At 33.6% G+C, this 18,710-nt stretch overlaps 1 protein-coding gene and 1 non-coding gene across 2 annotated transcripts in view; one reads left to right on the top strand and one right to left on the bottom strand.

Moving 5' to 3' along the window:
* Window positions 1-6,417, top strand: part of Smp_003990 (putative triosephosphate isomerase) — a 12,370-nt gene extending 5,953 nt beyond the window's left edge. The window contains exons 4-6 of the mRNA XM_018793074.1: window positions 312-444; window positions 3,318-3,500; window positions 5,954-6,417. Of these exons, the coding sequence (XP_018647623.1) occupies window positions 312-444; window positions 3,318-3,500; window positions 5,954-6,075 (438 nt within the window). The 3' untranslated portion in view covers window positions 6,076-6,417. The remainder of the gene's footprint in view (window positions 1-311; window positions 445-3,317; window positions 3,501-5,953) is intronic.
* A 9,965-nt stretch (window positions 6,418-16,382) lies between these two features.
* Smp_tRNA_00889_Gln_TTG.1.1 lies at window positions 16,383-16,449 on the bottom strand. The gene has a single exon. It is a non-coding gene (tRNA).
* Window positions 16,450-18,710: the final 2,261 nt, after the last annotated feature.

Below are 18,710 nucleotides of genomic sequence, written 5' to 3'. Positions count from 1 at the left end.
ACTCAGTTCACTATGGGGCGCGCGTCCTGGATTCCCCTGCTAGCCACTATCCATCTTTGCTTATAATACTTGTGAATTAAAGCTATATCGAGGCAATATGTACAGTATGCACATATGCCAATAAGAGACTGATCAATCGCAATCTTAAACGTCAATGGGAAGATTCAAACAAAGAATGCCAAGTAAATTTAATCTACTGATTATTTGTTGTATTTAAAATCAATTTTGAATGTATTATCTTTTAGTAAAATATTTGTCAGGATATTTTTCATTTTTGTTAAAATTATTTTCCATATTTTTTTATAACAAAGCTTATTGCTGAAAAAGTTCAACATGCACTTGCTGAAGGTCTAAGCGTTATTGCATGTATTGGTGAAACATTATCAGAGCGTGAATCTAATAAAACAGAGGAAGTATGCGTTAGACAGTTAAAAGCTATTGCAAGTAAGCTTATATTGAAGTTTATTTCACATCGCTGTATTTCATACCTGCTCTTCATATCATATTTTATATATTCTTAGTATTTTTTACTAACATTCATACAGATAATTGCTATTCGCCTTGTTGATTTTAATTATCTGTCTTGTAGTGATGCACTAAACTGAACTTGAGGTCATTTGTCCCACATTCAGGATTGATGGTAACTAAGTAAAATTTTATATAATTCGTTATGTTATCATCGATTTCTCAGTAATACTGTGGTGTGGTCTACTTATATCCATATAAGTAGTATATAGAGATGGTCAAACGTAGAATGTATTTTGGCAGAAGATCGATAAGGAAAGAACTGAAACGAAGCGCATTTAGTACGAAAATGCATAAACAGAGAAGATGGACTGATATTTGCAGAAGAAACAGTGAAGATTGAGACAATTGATTGTTATTTTGCAAATTAACTGTTTATTGTATGGTTATCAGAATTTAGTGAGATAGTCTGTAATTTGTGCATAAATACATTCGACTGTCCCCAGTCGTGTTCTGTTCACTACAGTACTACTAATAATCACCTGAACTCACAAAATAGCCACTACTTTCTGTTGTATACTTCCAAATATGAAAATCTTTAATTATAATTGCTTCACGCTTTCCCTTATTTAAGTTAATTTCTAAAAGAAGCATTTCATCTTGAATCAAAAACACATCATTGTTTTAACTTTTATTCTGTTAAAATAAGAAGTTAACCTAGTTACAATGATGAGGGTTGCTTTTTGTTGAACAAATAAAACATATTCATTTCTTTGTTCTATTCATAGCAACAGATTTCATTTGAGATGGAAAGTTAAATAAATTGAGAAAACTTTTAGTCGTAATACCAAAATATTGATCAAAATGTATCTAATTACCAATCTTTCTAATAAACCTATTTATTCAAGAAAAACCTTATGCGATGATATCTTTCATTTATGCACATTCTTATTAATTTTTTTTATTTGATATACTGATCAACAAATAATGCAAACTGTCAGTTTATTTAAGAGTAAACGAATTACAAACTAATTTCCATCAATCAATGATACCATTTAATTATGTTGCCCCCAAATGCCCTGGTGCTGCCGAGAGTGGGGAGAGCCTCTGCCATGGAAGTCCTACTCACTGCCTTCTCATGGCGGGGGTGTTGTTTACGAAATCGAGAGGACGAAAAGTGATTGTCCGACGCTTTAACTGGGTTGGTGGATACGGAGGATCCACCTAGGGGAGGTGGAAAACCCTGATTACAAACCAGTGGTGCACTTGAGCCCAAATATCCTGAGGGAGCAAATGGCCTATGAATCAATCGTTGGTCATCGGCTACCATGGGACTGCATCTCCTCACGATGCCCCACTGCCTTCTGAATCAGACCTTTATGTTGAAGGCTTCGGGTGTGGCCCCCTAAGAAAACCACCTACTTCGGTTTAAGCGCCTAGGCAGTATCACAGCCCTCACACAAATCAAATGAGATTTGTATGGCACATATATATCCGGTGCCCCTTTGTACTAATATTTGTGTTTAAATAAAAATAAATAAATTTAATTATGCTGACTTCATTATTAAAAATTTGTATATAATCAAACAATTTCGTTATATGAAAAACTGTTCTACAAGTTAATGGTCTTCTGATTGATCTTAAATTATTTATGGGCTTATGTTGATAATTTGGTTAGATGAACAGCCATCATTCAATCATATCGTATCTTTGCTTAAAAGCATATCAGTCAATATTCTATTTATTCAGTTCACTGATCAAAAATCCATTCATCAGTTTTATAAACTCCTTTTCTCAAACAGTAAAGATAAGAATGCGACATTTGTAGAAATTTCTCCATATAAATTTGTACGGTTACTAAATCACTAGTCCAGATTAATAGATATTCTTTCTGTTTTATTAGTTTCTGAATTATTAGTGTTGATGAGTTGTAGTTTGTGAATCTTCCGACCTGTCTAGTTTGTATAGATCCCATTTCATATAAGAAGGATATACTAGTCGTTCGTAATTAGAAGTAATCTCAAATTATCTCAAACACTTTGCATAAACATAGGTAGTATTTTCAAAATTTAATCAAGACAACATTTGTAAATTGTGCTTATCGAAATCCTAGTGTAGTGAATGAGAACACGGGTTGGGACAATTGAATGTATCAAAGTACAAATTACAGACTATCTCACTAAATTCTGATAACCATACAGTAAACAATTAATTTGCAAAATAACAATCAATGGTCTCAATCTTCACTGTTCCTTCTGCAAATATCAGTCCGTCTTCTGTGATATCATTGTTCATACATTTTCGTACCAATTGCGCTTCATTCCTGTGCTTTGCTTATCATTCTTTTGCCAAAAAACATTCTGTGTCTGACCATCTCTATATACTACTTATGTGAATATAAGCAGACCACACCACACTAGGACAACTAATGACGATCTATGAGTACCATACAATTGTTTTCTCTCATTACTCAGTTAAACTTCATCAAAAGAAAAACCCCATCAAATTAAAATTCTTTTCTTTGTTGACTGTTTGACAGACTGATTGACTGTATTTTATTCAAATTCATAACTCTGAAATTTTTGTTGTTGAATCAAATGTTTTGTTTTAAACCAACAATTCACATGAATTTAGGAAGTGCTATTTTAAATAGTAAAGTTTTAAATAAATAGCAGATATTTAGTCAAGTATCAAACAATGTTTCAAGTCCAGTCAACATTTAGTTCAATATGTGATAATAGTAATTACTGGACACATTCGTCCCTTATTTTATTTCTCTAGTTTAGCTTGTCATGTAAAAAACCCAAATATCTTGTAATCATTTTGACTGAAATAATCCCATTTCATTTTAGATAAGATTAAATCAGCTGATGAATGGAAACGAGTAGTTGTAGCATATGAACCAGTTTGGGCTATTGGAACAGGTAAAGTTGCTACACCACAACAAGCTCAAGAAGTTCATAATTTCCTTCGTAAATGGTTTAAAACGAATGCACCAAATGGAGTTGATGAAAAAATACGTATTATCTATGGTGGTAAGTGAATCATATTTTGATTTTCTTTCTAGTAAACTTTTAAACAGTTGTTCTATTTTTATTACCTTCATTCAGCATAAAATACTGTAGTTAGATGACTTAACATTACATTATATGGTAAAATTATCATATACTGACGACTTTGGATGAAGCACCACCTAATTATAAAACAATTAACAATACAAAGTAATGAAATAATACTAGAATAACAGCTTTGATCGTGATAATTAACCATCAAAAATCAAATCGTCCCTTGTAGTAAAGAAAAAGGGGCATATGCATACATATTAGGAAATGCGCTAGTATTGTGAGTTGAGGTTATTACCTTATAAAGTTTACATCTGAAACTGATATCAATTATAATACAAAAAGATTTAGTATTAACAGTTAGGCTTGAATTTTGAGTTAAATTTGCAAACTAGGCTTAGCGTTTTCAACACGAACTGAAATCAAGACTAATGAGATGTTTTGCCACCCTTCTGTTTATAGGCTTGAGTGAGGGTAAGAAAGTGAGAATATCACTTAAACACTATTGATTACCCAATTAACGACGCCAAGTTCTTAAACACAGTCTGCTTTAGGAGTGGGTGTGTTGTGTAATTTAGCTTAAGAGTTATTTAAGATTTACTGTTTCATGATAAATATCTTCGTTGATTTTAAACATCCTAGGGACCAAATATTGTCTCTTTCCATTTGGTTAGCAATAACATATTGTCTATGACTGCACTTTAAAATTCGCTCAAAATTTACAAGGCGCGTTATTTTAATTCTAATTGGTTAACCCAAGGGCATCCGTTTATTATGCTTATACCTAAATTTTCTTCACGCCTTGAATGATCTTTGAATTCAATAGTTGTAAAAATAACCTTGTGTCAGAGGTTAATAAGTTTTTCTGCAAATTCCCTAAGCAACTGAAATATGTGCGAGATACTTTTAGTCAGTTATCGCATTTCGCAAATGTCGTTTAATTCCAGAATTCGAACAACATACTGAATTTTTAATTAACCAATAAGTTAATAACAATCCTGGCATTTCTTACTATTGGTTTTCAGGCTTTCGATTCCCTAAAGTTTATATTTATAAGTTCTTACTTCTATACTTAAACAGACTACGGAAGTAAAAGCTTCAATTCGAACTGATTTTTTGGTTAGGTAATCCAGACTCAAAGGTTGTGAATCATTTCCATTGAATAATATTAGCAAGCACAAAAGTTATTTTTAATATTTGCGAACTGATAGTTTTTAGAAAATGCAACAAAAAAGGCCTCGAAACACAAGTTTCATATTGAGAAATTTTCTAGAAAGTATTTATGACTGTTTCCAAAGTTTATTACATTCATCAATAATTGTGTTGTACTTCTTTAATGATGTAACATTCATGATTAACAAGGAAATAATTAAATTTTTCTTCCTGTCGTTTAGGGATTTTCTATGATAACCCATTATCTTTTGATTCACTCACCTGAACATTGTCTACTAAGCTAATGAGTCTAGATAAACGCTTACTTTTTTTACTGGGTATGATGTCTCTATCACTGGAAAAAAGTGTTTGTACTATCTCGTTGTTGAAATTCATGGCTGAATATGAATTCCTCCTGCTGGGATATATATCTACTGTGTTGTGTATATGATACGTCTTGTTGATTGAACGCTATGTTCGGATCCTGGGCTAGTTTCGTAACCCCCAAGCTAGAACTACACAGCGACTTGAACACGAGAGAAAAGGCACGAACATACAGGAAGCACTTTACTCCAAAGGTTCATTTATGTACAGAAAATAAAGGGTTTTTATAGTATTTTAAAAGTCCTTGGGTTTTACTGAGAATTTTAGAATACTACTAAACATAGTAGCAGTGTAGTAATCAGCCAATCAGAACCTCTACATGTCTTTTCATTTTCGCGATATTTCTAGCAAAACTTCTAATCAAACGCTGATTGGATAAAATGCTTCTTAATGTTTCCTGAGCTTGTCACGTCCATTGCGAGAAGTTTTCAGGATCGTCCCAACAATATAGACACTAGGTGCACATCCTTTACAATAAATGGGTTGTCACTAAAAGTAAAATCGACGACACTTTCTATATTACTTAAGACTAATCATTTGGATGTAACTCAAACGCTTCAATCTTAATGACAGACACATATTCGCATAGAACAAGTTAGTGGCTATCTGAACTTAGTAGCTCAATGGATATTGCATTTGCTTTTAATGTGAATGGAACTGGGTTCGACTCCCGACATAAATAATAAAATTGAAAAGCGGGTGAATCCAGTTGACGAGTTTCAAACAGTACAACAGTTGTGTCTTAGGATCCCTCGCTGTCTACAGTCCAACTATTCGGTTATTAATCCTTAGAAATACACTATCAATTTTGATTTTTAACGTGAATATCTATGATCTGTATTAAGAAACGCATTTTTTTTTCTTTCTTATTTTATTTACTACACGCAAAGGATCTGTAACTGCTGCCAATTGTAAAGAATTAGCTCAACAACATGATGTCGATGGATTTTTGGTTGGTGGAGCTTCATTAAAACCGGAATTCACTGAGATATGTAAAGCCAGACAACGTTGAACGTTTTGTTGGTCTTCTTCTTCTTACGCTTCTAAATTTTGTCTCTTCTCATGTCAGTTACTTGCTTTTTTTGTCTTGTTTTTTTGTTTTGACAACCAAAGCATATTATAATTAGTAGTATCTTAATGTCTAATGTAAAAAAAAATATCACCACTAGTTCGAACTATTTAATTACTATCAGTCAAAAAAATAATATTTGTCAATTTAGTTCATTGTTTCATTTATCGTCCCTTCTATTTAAATTTCTTATGGCCTAAATATACCTTGAATTAATAATTTAATAAGTTTTGTAAAATTTTCACTGGATCTTACTTAATATAAAATGTACAAAGCTTATCATTGACCGTGTTGTCAATTCACTAAAACAGTCTGACGATATTTTATGCGTTAAAATTGGTATATTAAAGATATTAAGTTTCAGTAAATGTTGTCATAAGAATATCTGGAAAGATGAAGGAGATATCGATCATGTTTGTGAGTAACTAAATTCGGTTGATCGTTACTTCATATTGAAGCTTATTTACACCTAGTTTTGAACCTTTGGAATGAAGTCAATAATTATAATTCATAAATGGAACCAATTTCCTAGCAGTTGGTTAATTAAATCATAAGTTCTAATGATTGTTCGTAGTCAGTCCTGCTTTAAGTAAAGTGAGACCTCTTTAGATTATTAACTGCTGATACATATAATCCAGTAGTCAATCACTCTTCAGTTTTGTATAAGTTGTTTAGTGTTTCATGATTGGCAAATATAAAGCTGTTTAGATTTCAATTAGATAACTATATCAACAAGTTTACTCTTGAGGGTCGACAAGAAAAATAACTGAATAATAGTTGAATAATCCATCTAGGATTGATTTTGTTAATATGCCCCAATACTTGAATGGGAACGATAGGTGCGGATACCACACAAATTCAGAATAAAATTCAGTGAAATGCCTACTCATAGGTTGGGTGTCTCAAAGTAACCAAGTATTCAAGTAATTTTAATTTATAAAAGTTAAATGACTTTAAAAAGGATGAACTGCCTATTAGCTACAGTTTCAAGTATTAATAAACGAATTCAATCGGAATGGTGGAAAGATATAGGCATATTCAGATGCCTCAAGTGTCAGTAATAGTGGGAAACTTATTGGCAAGTAAATCACTAACTAGACTAATGAAGCTAGAGTAGTATTTCTTTAGCTGAAAAACATTCAAATATTCAGCTGTCTGAAGATATAAGGTAAAGTGGTGATTAACGATATCAAACCGTCCTGCTATTATTAACACCAAACCTAAAGAGCAAAACGATAACTGAAAATAGTTCAGAAATTTTGTGGCTTCATATTACTGATTGATTTTAGACTATCACTGTAAACAAAGAATCACTGGTAATCTGCTTCTTCATAAAACAAGACTTCAGAAGAGTGCCAGTATATTACTCTACGAGAAAGCAAATTCAGAACCTTAAAGCATCGTGGCGAACGACTGCTATTTGAGCTTATGAGTTCATATCTTAAACTTTACATTTCTAAATTCAGTCGACTTATAACATTACACAACCATTTTCCAATCCCATTTTTGAGTAGCTGCTTCAATACCATGATTGAACTCCGCTGACCACGACTTCGATCTAGAAATCAAAGAATTACCGCTGTAAATTAGTCACTAGTGGGCAAATAACGATGTTTTTGAGTCCAGATAGCCTTTATGGCACCCATTGCTTTATTAAAATCTTGAACGTAGAATTATTTCCTGTACTATTGGTAAATTTTTGTAGTTACCCATTAATCGTTTCCAATAACCACTTAGAAGCTCGTTATTTTAAGTGCAATAGAGGTTTTACAAGTAACATTGATTGGTATTGACTTGTGGTTTTCATGTGAAGGTTATCAGTATAGTAAAATGGTGAATCTAGCTTCTCTCGAGGGAGGGGGTTATTTCCTTCTAATATTTCAATCAATTTTGTATTTGTTAACTTGTGTTTGAAAATGATTATAGAGAATACTTAAGAGAAATGTTCTTTGTTTACAATTCCGACAGTTTTAATATCAACGAAATATTCACTTTATCAATAGAAGATTTGATATTATTGTTAGTTCTATGTAAATGGAGTCTATATAAGTGTGGAACTAGTTTACCTTATAAAACCAGTTATTTTAAATGTTTCAACAACACTTCTGAGGGGTCTCACACTGGGATGAAACGGCTGTCCATTATTTCCAAGTTTCCACCGATGATCTTAGATCGGTCCATAGCATCAATGGAATTATCTGTACAACCGTTGAAGACTTAAATTTCATGAAGTCCCCTTCTCTTCAATCAGAAATCTTGTTCTGTGATTTTTCAAAATTTATTGTTATCGGATTCAGCTCTCATGACGAGCTCTTTAATTTTCGACTTTTCATTCAACGATTATCAAGTAAATGAGAAAGAAATCTCCTGCATGAACAATATCACGTATAGTGTTCATGCACTAGAAAGTACTAAATAGTAGCTATAGTGTTACTCTGGCCAGACGTAACATATAGTATCCAAACATAGATAAAATTGTAGGGCTAGAATGTATTAAAATCGAACGAAACTTGATGAGCAGTTATTTTTGAAGACTAGGTCACATATGACCATGCATTAAACAGAAGCCACTTATAAAGGTCTATCGATTATACCTTCGACTACGGATGATAGTTATGTTAGTTATATAGTATACCGTTATGGGCCAGGGTAATCTTGCACTGGTTTTCAGGAGAACCAGACACCATTCAGACTTTCACGAGGCAACCCAAACAGTACAGCTAAATCCCGTTTAGTAGGAGAGCCAGACACTGCCCAGGCCTAACCCAAGCAGTACAACTCAATCCCGCCCTATAGGAGAACCAGACACTATATAGGCTTCAACGCTACAATCCGAACAGCACAGCCCAATCCTGTGGCGCAACCACTCAGGTACCAAACACCCTGGTGGACCAACGGATGATAGTAAGCTATACTAATTTCTACACTATAACTTCTTTTTTGTTATTGAATGTTTCATAGTTTCCGATGGTTGTCTAATTAAGATAAGTTCGTGATGTAAATTATAAGATTATAGTTAAAAATTATTGGACAGAGTAAATTACTTTAACTTGAGATTTCCATTCACTCATGAGATACATATCAAACCAAACAACTCACATGAACTAAATTATATCAAGGGACACTTCGTAACCATGTGTAACAAAAACACCACTTACAGTACAAAATTATGAAAATGATGCTCATATAGATTCAGTCAAGTATGAAAGCGATTTTCAAAGTATTGATCACGTGTTTACACATGACTTGCAGATAAGGAATTTAGAATTTGTAAAAGGTGAACTACATTTGTTTTGACAACAGAAGTAAACATATTTTTAAGGTTAGATTTTTTTTTATTACTTGTACTATAAAAATGAGATCAGAACTCTCAGAAAACTTACTACATTATAAGTCATTCCCAGACTATCACGACGGTTAACCAAGTAACTTACTTTAAGTAACTAAGCAAAGTGATTCCACTGAATAGAAATAAAATAATTAGTATAAATAAGCTTAGACTTCAGTCAGTCAGTCACAACGTAAAACTCCGTACGTACGTACATCAGTTGGAGTTGCCATACCACATTAACACAGAGATGCAGTTGCCGATTCAAATCCCACAGCGTTAGAAGTAGTAAGAGTATAAACAGTAATCCGAAAGATTACGGTTTGAAGATGTCATTCAAGAAGTATAATCCGATGAAATAAATTTGGAAAGAGAAAAAGAAAGGGACATGAAGAATTTAGAAGATTAGAATTTGGCAGAACATAAAGAGTGGATACACCTTCGCCACTGCAAACGATTTTGAGCCATGTCATTCAAGGTCTCTAACCATCGGTTGCTATCATCTCGCGGATCTCAACCAGGTAGTCTACACCTACCAACATGGCTCAGTCCACTTGTCAGTGACTTCATGGATTTGTGCCACGTTTTAATCTGGCCGCCCCTAGCTTTCTTCCAACCTACTCCTACACCATAAAACATTGCAAGTCAGGGCAGTCGATGGTTGGGCATACGTAACACGTGTCCCAGACATCTCAGCTGATGAAATTTCTATACTTCATCAATCGATTTGCCATCCTTACCTAGTACCCGTTTCCTAACAACTTCATTACTTACTCGGTGGCTCCAGGATATACGAGCAATGCTTAGAAGACACCTATGATCGAATACTAGTAGCCTACGAATATCCTCTACTCTTACCGGCCATGTTTCACTGCCATAAAGTAGTATTGAACAAACTGCTACGTAGTAAACCCATCCTTTGGTTGCTAGATGGACATCTCGCCTACGCTATAAATGACGCAAGTTGGTGAAAGCTAGACGAGCCTTCTGTATCCGTGCTGAGATTTCATCACACACTTCAATTTACCTAAAATCAATGAGATTTTTATTTATTATTCATCAGAATGATCAATTTTATGATAATCAATATAAAATTAACTACTTATGAAGACTGGACCAGAGAATGAATAAAAGAGTTAACCTCAACAGGTATAAGAAAATCTCATTTGCTAGTTAATCAATATTTTTGATAGATTTTATTCAACTCCTTGGGCTTATCATGTAAGTAATCGGTTCTATTTTTGGTAGAACACCAGATAAACTGGTGTCTTCACTATTATCACTAGTGAAAAGAAATTGATTCGTAATATAATTATTGATTTCTAAGGCTTATGCATATGAGGAGAGGATCTCACTTATCTCAAGCAGAGGAAAATTCTACTTCCGGATTTATGTAGCTCTTTGAGTAATTCCTTCAGTTTAAAAAATTGTCCGATAATTCTACATACTTATATCCTGTGGTCGTCAGAAATGGTTACTACCTGGTAGTTTACAAAGAACCTCAGATCTTGTCATATATTGTCATAACAATTCTACATGAGTGCTCTTTGACTGACAGTAGTGTTAAAATGGACCTATTAGGTTACTGTGATTAAAGTTATTTAACGAGGTAGGTTTACTAACCTTACGCTTTATCCACCTCCTTTACCCGCGCTTGAGACCAGCAGTAACCCTAGAGGGACCCCAGTAAGAGTTAATCAGTCGTGAAAATAAAATCAATAATGTTCGGTGCTCGCGCAAAACCACCCTTGTTTATGTAAAACGACATTGATTTTATCAATAAGACAAAAAGTTAAGATCATTTAATTTCATACATGGTCAGTTTATAGTGTTGTCTATGGTAATGTTGTCGTATGGTAACTCGGATTGATGTAAACAATATTCCTAGATTTTTCTTTTGTTTAAGATACATAATTTTTAGCTAAAATATTTTTATATATTATCAGTAAGTTGATCAAGAACAGATGTCATCTTTTCATCAAAAAAGATCACTCTTGAATTGATAAACATAATTTCATAATTTAAGTCACAAGCTGATCTTATTAAGACAATCGTCAGAAACCAGGACGCACTATATGGTCGCTTTTTTCTCGTATGACTATACACTAGCCCACCGGGAGTCAAGCTCAAGACCTAAAAGACTCATGGTGAAAGATTAACTTTCAGGCCAGCACAAAACATTTTACACTTTTAACTTAAGTCACTGCATAGTACTGAACAAAAGTCTTCCAATATCATTAGTCGGTAACTACCTTACCCTCAACATTATTAAAAACTTGGATCTAAGTTCAGTGACCTAAAGGTTTAAAGCTGGCCATGAGTTTTTAAAGTTCTGGGTTTTCTTCCTGATGGAGACATGGATTGGTACTACTGAGAAGTTTATTGCCAACGGGTTTTCACTGACTGTCAGTTAGTAAAGTAAATTATGAAATCTAATAGTCTTCGCATACGTTCGTTAGAAAAAACGGTTTTGAGTATACAATTAGTAATGAACTTTAGAAATATGCTTCAAAATATATTTTTATTATATACATAGTCAAGGTAAATTGTCACATGTAACACAAGATATTTTAATGTAGACATTTGAGACTGGTCTTCAAATAATACCGCCAACTTGGACTCATGTTTTCTTTTTTTTTAAAAAAAACTAAACTCTGATGTTCATTAAACTCGAAAACTAAATAAGACAAAGCTTGAGTATTGAATTTCGGATGATACAGAAATGACCGTTTATGAGTTAAGAATGATATGCCGACAGAAATAGTTTTACATAGTTAAATCTGCTGTCTTTTTTGGAAAGTAGTTTCAGATTCATAGATTGTGCAGTATATATCAAACAAAATTTGCTTATCAAAGATGGATAGTGGCTAGCAGTGGAATCTAGGACGCACATTTCGTCCTATTTAAGACTCGTCAGCTGGATGTACCTGCATCTCAGAGTTGATGTTCACTCAATGGGAAGATTCAAACAAACAATACTAAGTGAATTAAAAGTTGCTAATGTTTGCCAATTGCCGGTAGATAAACAGAAAATAATGAGATTTCGAAATTGTAATAAATAAAATTAGATAGGGTACTTTACAAAGAGTAAAGCAATTGTGCATTTTTAGCAATCAATATTATGAATTTGATCATGGTGCAGGAAATATTTGACAGATGGTGAATGATCAAATATTTTGCAGCGCTTTTTGATTGAGGGAGATTTTCAAAAAGGCAAAAAGTTACAGAATCCATCTTGTTACTTGATCAGTTATGTACTTGCGAGGAGACGGTAAAAGTCTTTAGTGATTGTCGCTGAGTTTCTCCCATGACTACTAGTATTGTCATAATGTTGTTTTCCAAATGTTAAATCATTTGGTTTCAGAATAAGTTTCGGAATCACCATAAACTCATCCTCAGCGATATATGCACTAATCATACTAAACACATTTACACTTATCACCACTAATTTTAAGACCTTAGTGCAATTCGTTTATATAATCACTGATTTTGATGTGGGTTTGTTCTCTGAGCTACAAATCTTCTCCACCATCTCAATATAATCACTGAAGAATAAATAAATCCTGAGACCTTCAGAGTGCTAGGAAAACATGATAGCATTATAAACATTGGACTTGATTCATTGTAGTTATCATATACCTTTAGATCAGAAATCTTTTATTAATGTCCTGATACATGGTTGGTCGAAGGATAGATAGCCAAAATTTCAATGATAATTTGTAGCCTCTTCTGGTTAATCAACTATTCTATCACGATAATGCAATACATTAACTCCGCCTGTAGCTCCTCCGGGGGCTACTGCCGGTCCCAAGCCCGAGTAAAGGAGGAGGGTTAGGCATGGGGTTAGCGACTCCATCCCGTAGAAAACCAACTCGCTAAAAAAACGCTAACCAGAAAAAGTTATTCAAACCAAGTAAGTAATGCAATACATTGAAAGTGTTGTTTATCACTACATGTAAAACGTATCAAATTTGAGTCATTAATCTGGAACTCAGTGATCTAAGGGACAATATTTTTGGTTTGTTATTGAAATGTAACGACGATAGATACTACTGAGTGGTTAATTTAGGGAAACTATATCTAACAATATACAAGTTATTCATTATTAATGAAATAAGTTTTACACAAAAAAATGAGATTTTTCGTGTCGTTTATTAGTAAACAAATTAGAACACTACTGTTAATCAATTATTTTGTTTTAACGTTTGCACTGTGTTTGAACGCTCTATTTTACAGTTGGTCGATAAATTAAATAATTTAGTTGTGTCTGGTACGTACGTGGTGATGTGTATTTTTCATACTTCACACACATACATAGAATGTATAATTGATTATGTAATCAAAACATTGGTTACAAACTAATATTACAGGCCAACGTTCGACACTAGCTAGAATCAAATCTAAATTGTATATAATAAAGACAATTTACAAGAGGTTCTAAAGGTAGGTTTTGTTGTAGTTATAACTTGCCAACTAGGTAATGCCTAAATATTTGGCCTAATACACAGGTATTGATCAGTTAGAGAGAAAAAATGACCTACAACCTAATTGCCTCTTACAGCCTATGACATTTTATCATACTTATTTTGTGTTCATTTTCATTATATAAGCACGTTATTTTATAAGCTGAAAAAGCCTATTCATCTAGCTAGTGGTCTTATTTTTAATTTAAAATCATTCAAAGGCTTGTATCAATAATTTAGTCTCGTGATGGGCCGTCACTCAGATGCATCATATCATTCACTCTATTTATCGTTTAGCATTCTATTCATTGACTTTTAGAATCCAAAATTCACTCATTAAATCATCAATAGTAGATCAATTCATGATTCCAATGAAAATCATTAAAAATCTTTAGCATAAAAATAGTACAAATGCCTAGTCATATGGCATGAAACTTTAGTATATCTATATTTTAGCCTAAATTATAGTATATAGTTGAGATCATGAGTTCATTGTAGCTAGACTACCATGGAAAACCTAGAAGCACTGGACACCCGTTTCGTCCTATTGCGGGACTCAGCAGTGCGCATCCATGATCCCGATCTAGCTTTAATCGACTAATTTATTCAACTTTTAAAATCCGAATGTTTTTAGGTCAACTGACCAACCAATATGAAGCCATTTTAGACCAAGAATTCGAACAACGTCAAATGATTTTACAGATCGTCTCTTTCGTTCAACTTACACATTTTTAATTTTATTCATCTCTCTACCAAGTAAATTTTAACTCACACCACAATCGATAGGAGTCCAATAAACACTTTGAACTCACGTTACATTTTTTGTAATGCCATGAACTTCGGAAGAATCAGACTAATTTTCACCAAAATTTCAATTGTTATTTAAGTGATCATCAAAATGGTCAACATTAACTTTATAACCTGCTATAGGATTCCGCAGGAATATGCGCATATGTTGTGATTTAGGTTTAGAAGTGCAACTTATGAGCTATAAGGGGACCAAGTTACCATGTTTATTTCAAATTATAAACATTCTATTAAAACAATACCGACTTGAATAAACTTTTCGCATATTTTCGACGAAACTATGCAGATGTTCAACGAAGTTGGACAATGGCTAGCATTGAAACCCAAAATCCTGCGTTACTTCCAATTCGGGACTCGTTTGCTGAATGTTCCTTCGTCGCAGTGTTGATATTCACTCTGAGATTCGAAACAAACACCTTTCGTTTCAAAGGCCAACGCGAAAGGCACTGAGTTTGGGTCCCAGAGTGACACACCAACATTGGAATCCAAGTACACCAAGCTGGATGAGTCCCATGTAGGACGAAAAGTGCATCCTGGATCCCATTGCTAACAACTATTCAACTCTGCTTAAAAATGCTTGTGACTAATGGCATTGAAGCAAACCGCCCCTGAAACACATATACGGAGAGGGACCACTTGCACTCTTTGATACAAGCAACAAGAAGATTCAAAGACTTATAACTTAAGTATTTTTAGGTATCATTCTTAGCTTGAATAGATTCTAATACGAATGTAACGGCTGTTTACTTAACTTATTCACATTTCCGGTTTGGGCACCCGAGCAGTATCACAGCCCTCACACAAATGAAATGAGATCCGTGTGGCGCATATGTATCTGGTGCCCCTTTGTACCAATATTTATGTGTTCAAATAAATAAAAAACCGATTCATTACATATTTCTATCATTCAACCTATGTATTACAGTATTTTTCTTTGTCATTCAGACATTAATAGATTTTGAACCGCCGCCATAAAATTACATTTTTTTAATGAAGGCCAATGAAATGATGGTAAAATATTGAATGGTAGGTCACCTTTATTGTTAAGCTATTTTATTATCAGAAATATAGACTAAAGGTCAATCAATTATCAATGGGTAGACATGTTTTATTACCTTATAATCTATATTTTGTTTACATTAGTATGATAAATAATCATCATATTACTTATTTGTTTAATCTAATCTAAGACAAAACTGTCGTCCAGTGCTTCCAGGTTTTCCATGGTAGTCTAGCTTTTATCGACTCATTAATTCAACTTTTAAAATCCGAATGTTTTTAGGTCAACTGACCAACCAATATGATGCCATTTTAGACCAAGAATTCGAACAACGTTGACATTTTTTAAACTGATAACAGTTTACGCATAATTATATGAACTAATCTTTATCAAAGATTGAAATGTATTCGTGAAACAACCTGTATTAGTTTAAATACATTCGAATGCCATATTTAATGTTTACGCAGTACTAAACACCGGAATACATTTCAATTTGTATTGTTAGTTGAAATACTTATTTATTTAGCTGTAAGGTAAATTTGAACATTGAAAGTAAATAAGATAGATAGTGGCTAGCAGTGGAATCCAGTACGCGCGTTTCGTCCTATTTAAGACTCGTCAGCTGGATGTACCTGCATCTCAGAGTTGATGTTCATTCTGGGATTCGAAACCAGTATATTTCGCCTCAAAAGCCATCGCGTTATCCACTCAGCTACTGAGTCCTGATAGCCACTTGCTTGTGCAATGGGCAATACGCACAGTATGCACATATGTCAACAAGAGATTGACTAGTTGCAGTCCTAAACATCAATGAAAAGATTCAAACAAATAATACCAAGTGAATTGAAAGTAAATATTTTTATCGTAAAAGTTACGTAGGAAATCATATGGAGAGGTCATTTGTTGTTAGATGTTCCAGTCAATAAAAAGAAAATTAGTCATAAAGAAGTTGATGTTTAAATATTAGTGTTTCATTGACTTCTAGCGGGAGAGACATATTCGATCAACTATTGTTTGTAGAATACTCAAAATGTACACCTAGTTTCTACGGATAAATTACACTAATAGTATAAAATTTCAAAAAGAGCTTCGATCTACTCATTCAACTAATGGTTGAAAACATAAAGTTAGGAAAATAATTTCAGTCATTAATAAACTTCAATAGAAAAAAACATTGTAATGGTCATCAATTCTGCTGATTAAAAATTTATTGTGCAATATTAGGATTAAGTTCCAGTGGTTGGCAAAATATCGACTATTAATGAATTACTTTAAAGAAACATTTCAAAATCATACTACAATCACATGGCAACATTTAAATCATCAATGTGGACATAAGTCATTATGATGAAAATGGATCACGCTAAAATTATAACATATCTTAATAAAGAAAACGTTCGACTAGTAAGCGATCTAATAAATTTAAACGAGTTAAGGCACATGTGATTTAATATTCCGTATAAGTTTACTACATGTACAAAAAGTTTGAAAATGCTTTTTCTATCACGTTTATGTAAGTTATACAAGAAGGACCGAATAACTGCTTAATATTAGTTTTAAACTCTTCAGTAGCGCGAATTTGAGCCCTGAATACAAGATAGGAAGTTCAAAACTAACCAGTTTTTTTAGTAAGACAATATTTCACATATATCACTTGGTTGTGTTCATTGGAAACTTTATAATATATAAATGCATATTTTCTAAAACATACCCTCTATTGTCAAAACTGAGGGAAATAATTTAAAATGTTAACTTAATTGTAGTGATTAAAATTGTTACCCCCGAATGCTCTGGTATGGCAGAGAGTGGGTAGGGGCCACCCTCCCTCTTGAAATGCTCTCACACGGCTACGCGTATATAGCCCCTGCCAAGGAAGTCCTACTCACTGCCTTCTCGTACCACGAGTGTTGTTTACGAAATCGAGAGGACGAAAAGCGAATGTCCGGAGCTTTGACCGGGTTGGTGGACACGGAAAGTCGACCTAGGGGAGTTGGGAAATCCTCATTCCAAACCAATGGTGCACATGAGCTCCAGTATCCTGAGGGAACAAATAGCGTATGAACCAATCGTTGGTCACCGGCTACCATGGGACTGCATCTCCTCACGATGCTCCACTGCCTTGTGGATCAGACATTCAGGTCAAAGGCTCCGGATGTGGGCCCCTAAGAAAACCACCTTGGGAAGTATTACAAAATAGCACACTAAAAAGATACAACGGACCAATAGTCTTTAAGATATTTCCAAGTGGGAAATACGACTCGAAGGTGAAAAGAGCGCTTTGGGCGTGAAAACAAGGAAATTCAAATTTTCAAAATAAAATTACAAAAATAAGTCATTTACCAAGTAAGTTCTTAGGATTTAACATCCCCCAGCATTAACACATAACAACCCAATACAGCTTTTATACACTCTACTGTGGCAACTTCAGAACCTCCCGACATGGATCCTACTGTAACCTTAGTAGTATTGGTACTATGTCCATACATCTCAGCTCGTAATCTCAATACGCTATGTTCTTAATCCAACTACTACTAGCGCATAGAACCTTACTTAAGAAATATTCTGACTAGATTACGCATAACAGAAACACGAATGTCAGCAAAACTTTAAAGAGTGATTCAAATGAACAAAATTTGGTATTAAATTGTAAAAGATCAACATCAAATAACTTTGTTGGCAATGGTTATGCGATCATCTCTTAATACTAGTCATGTTCGTTAGAGTTAAGCCTAACAAATTCTGTTGGGATTCAGTTCATTCAGATGACCTATGATCGCTAAAACATCAACTCGTAACCAACATCAATAGGAAACGAAAATAAATGGTAAATATACTAGGGAAATGAGATTGATAAATAGAACAACAATGACGAATTTTAGAAACTACTTCTTAAAACACTCTGAGATTTTACTGTTGATAAGGGGTGAAATCAACCACACAAATATATATATATATATATATATATATATATATATATATA

This window comes from Schistosoma mansoni, chromosome 1 (assembly GCF_000237925.1).
Source record: "Schistosoma mansoni strain Puerto Rico chromosome 1, complete genome".
Classification (NCBI taxonomy): domain Eukaryota; kingdom Metazoa; phylum Platyhelminthes; class Trematoda; order Strigeidida; family Schistosomatidae; genus Schistosoma; species Schistosoma mansoni.
This window is presented reverse-complemented; position numbering and strand designations above follow the sequence as displayed.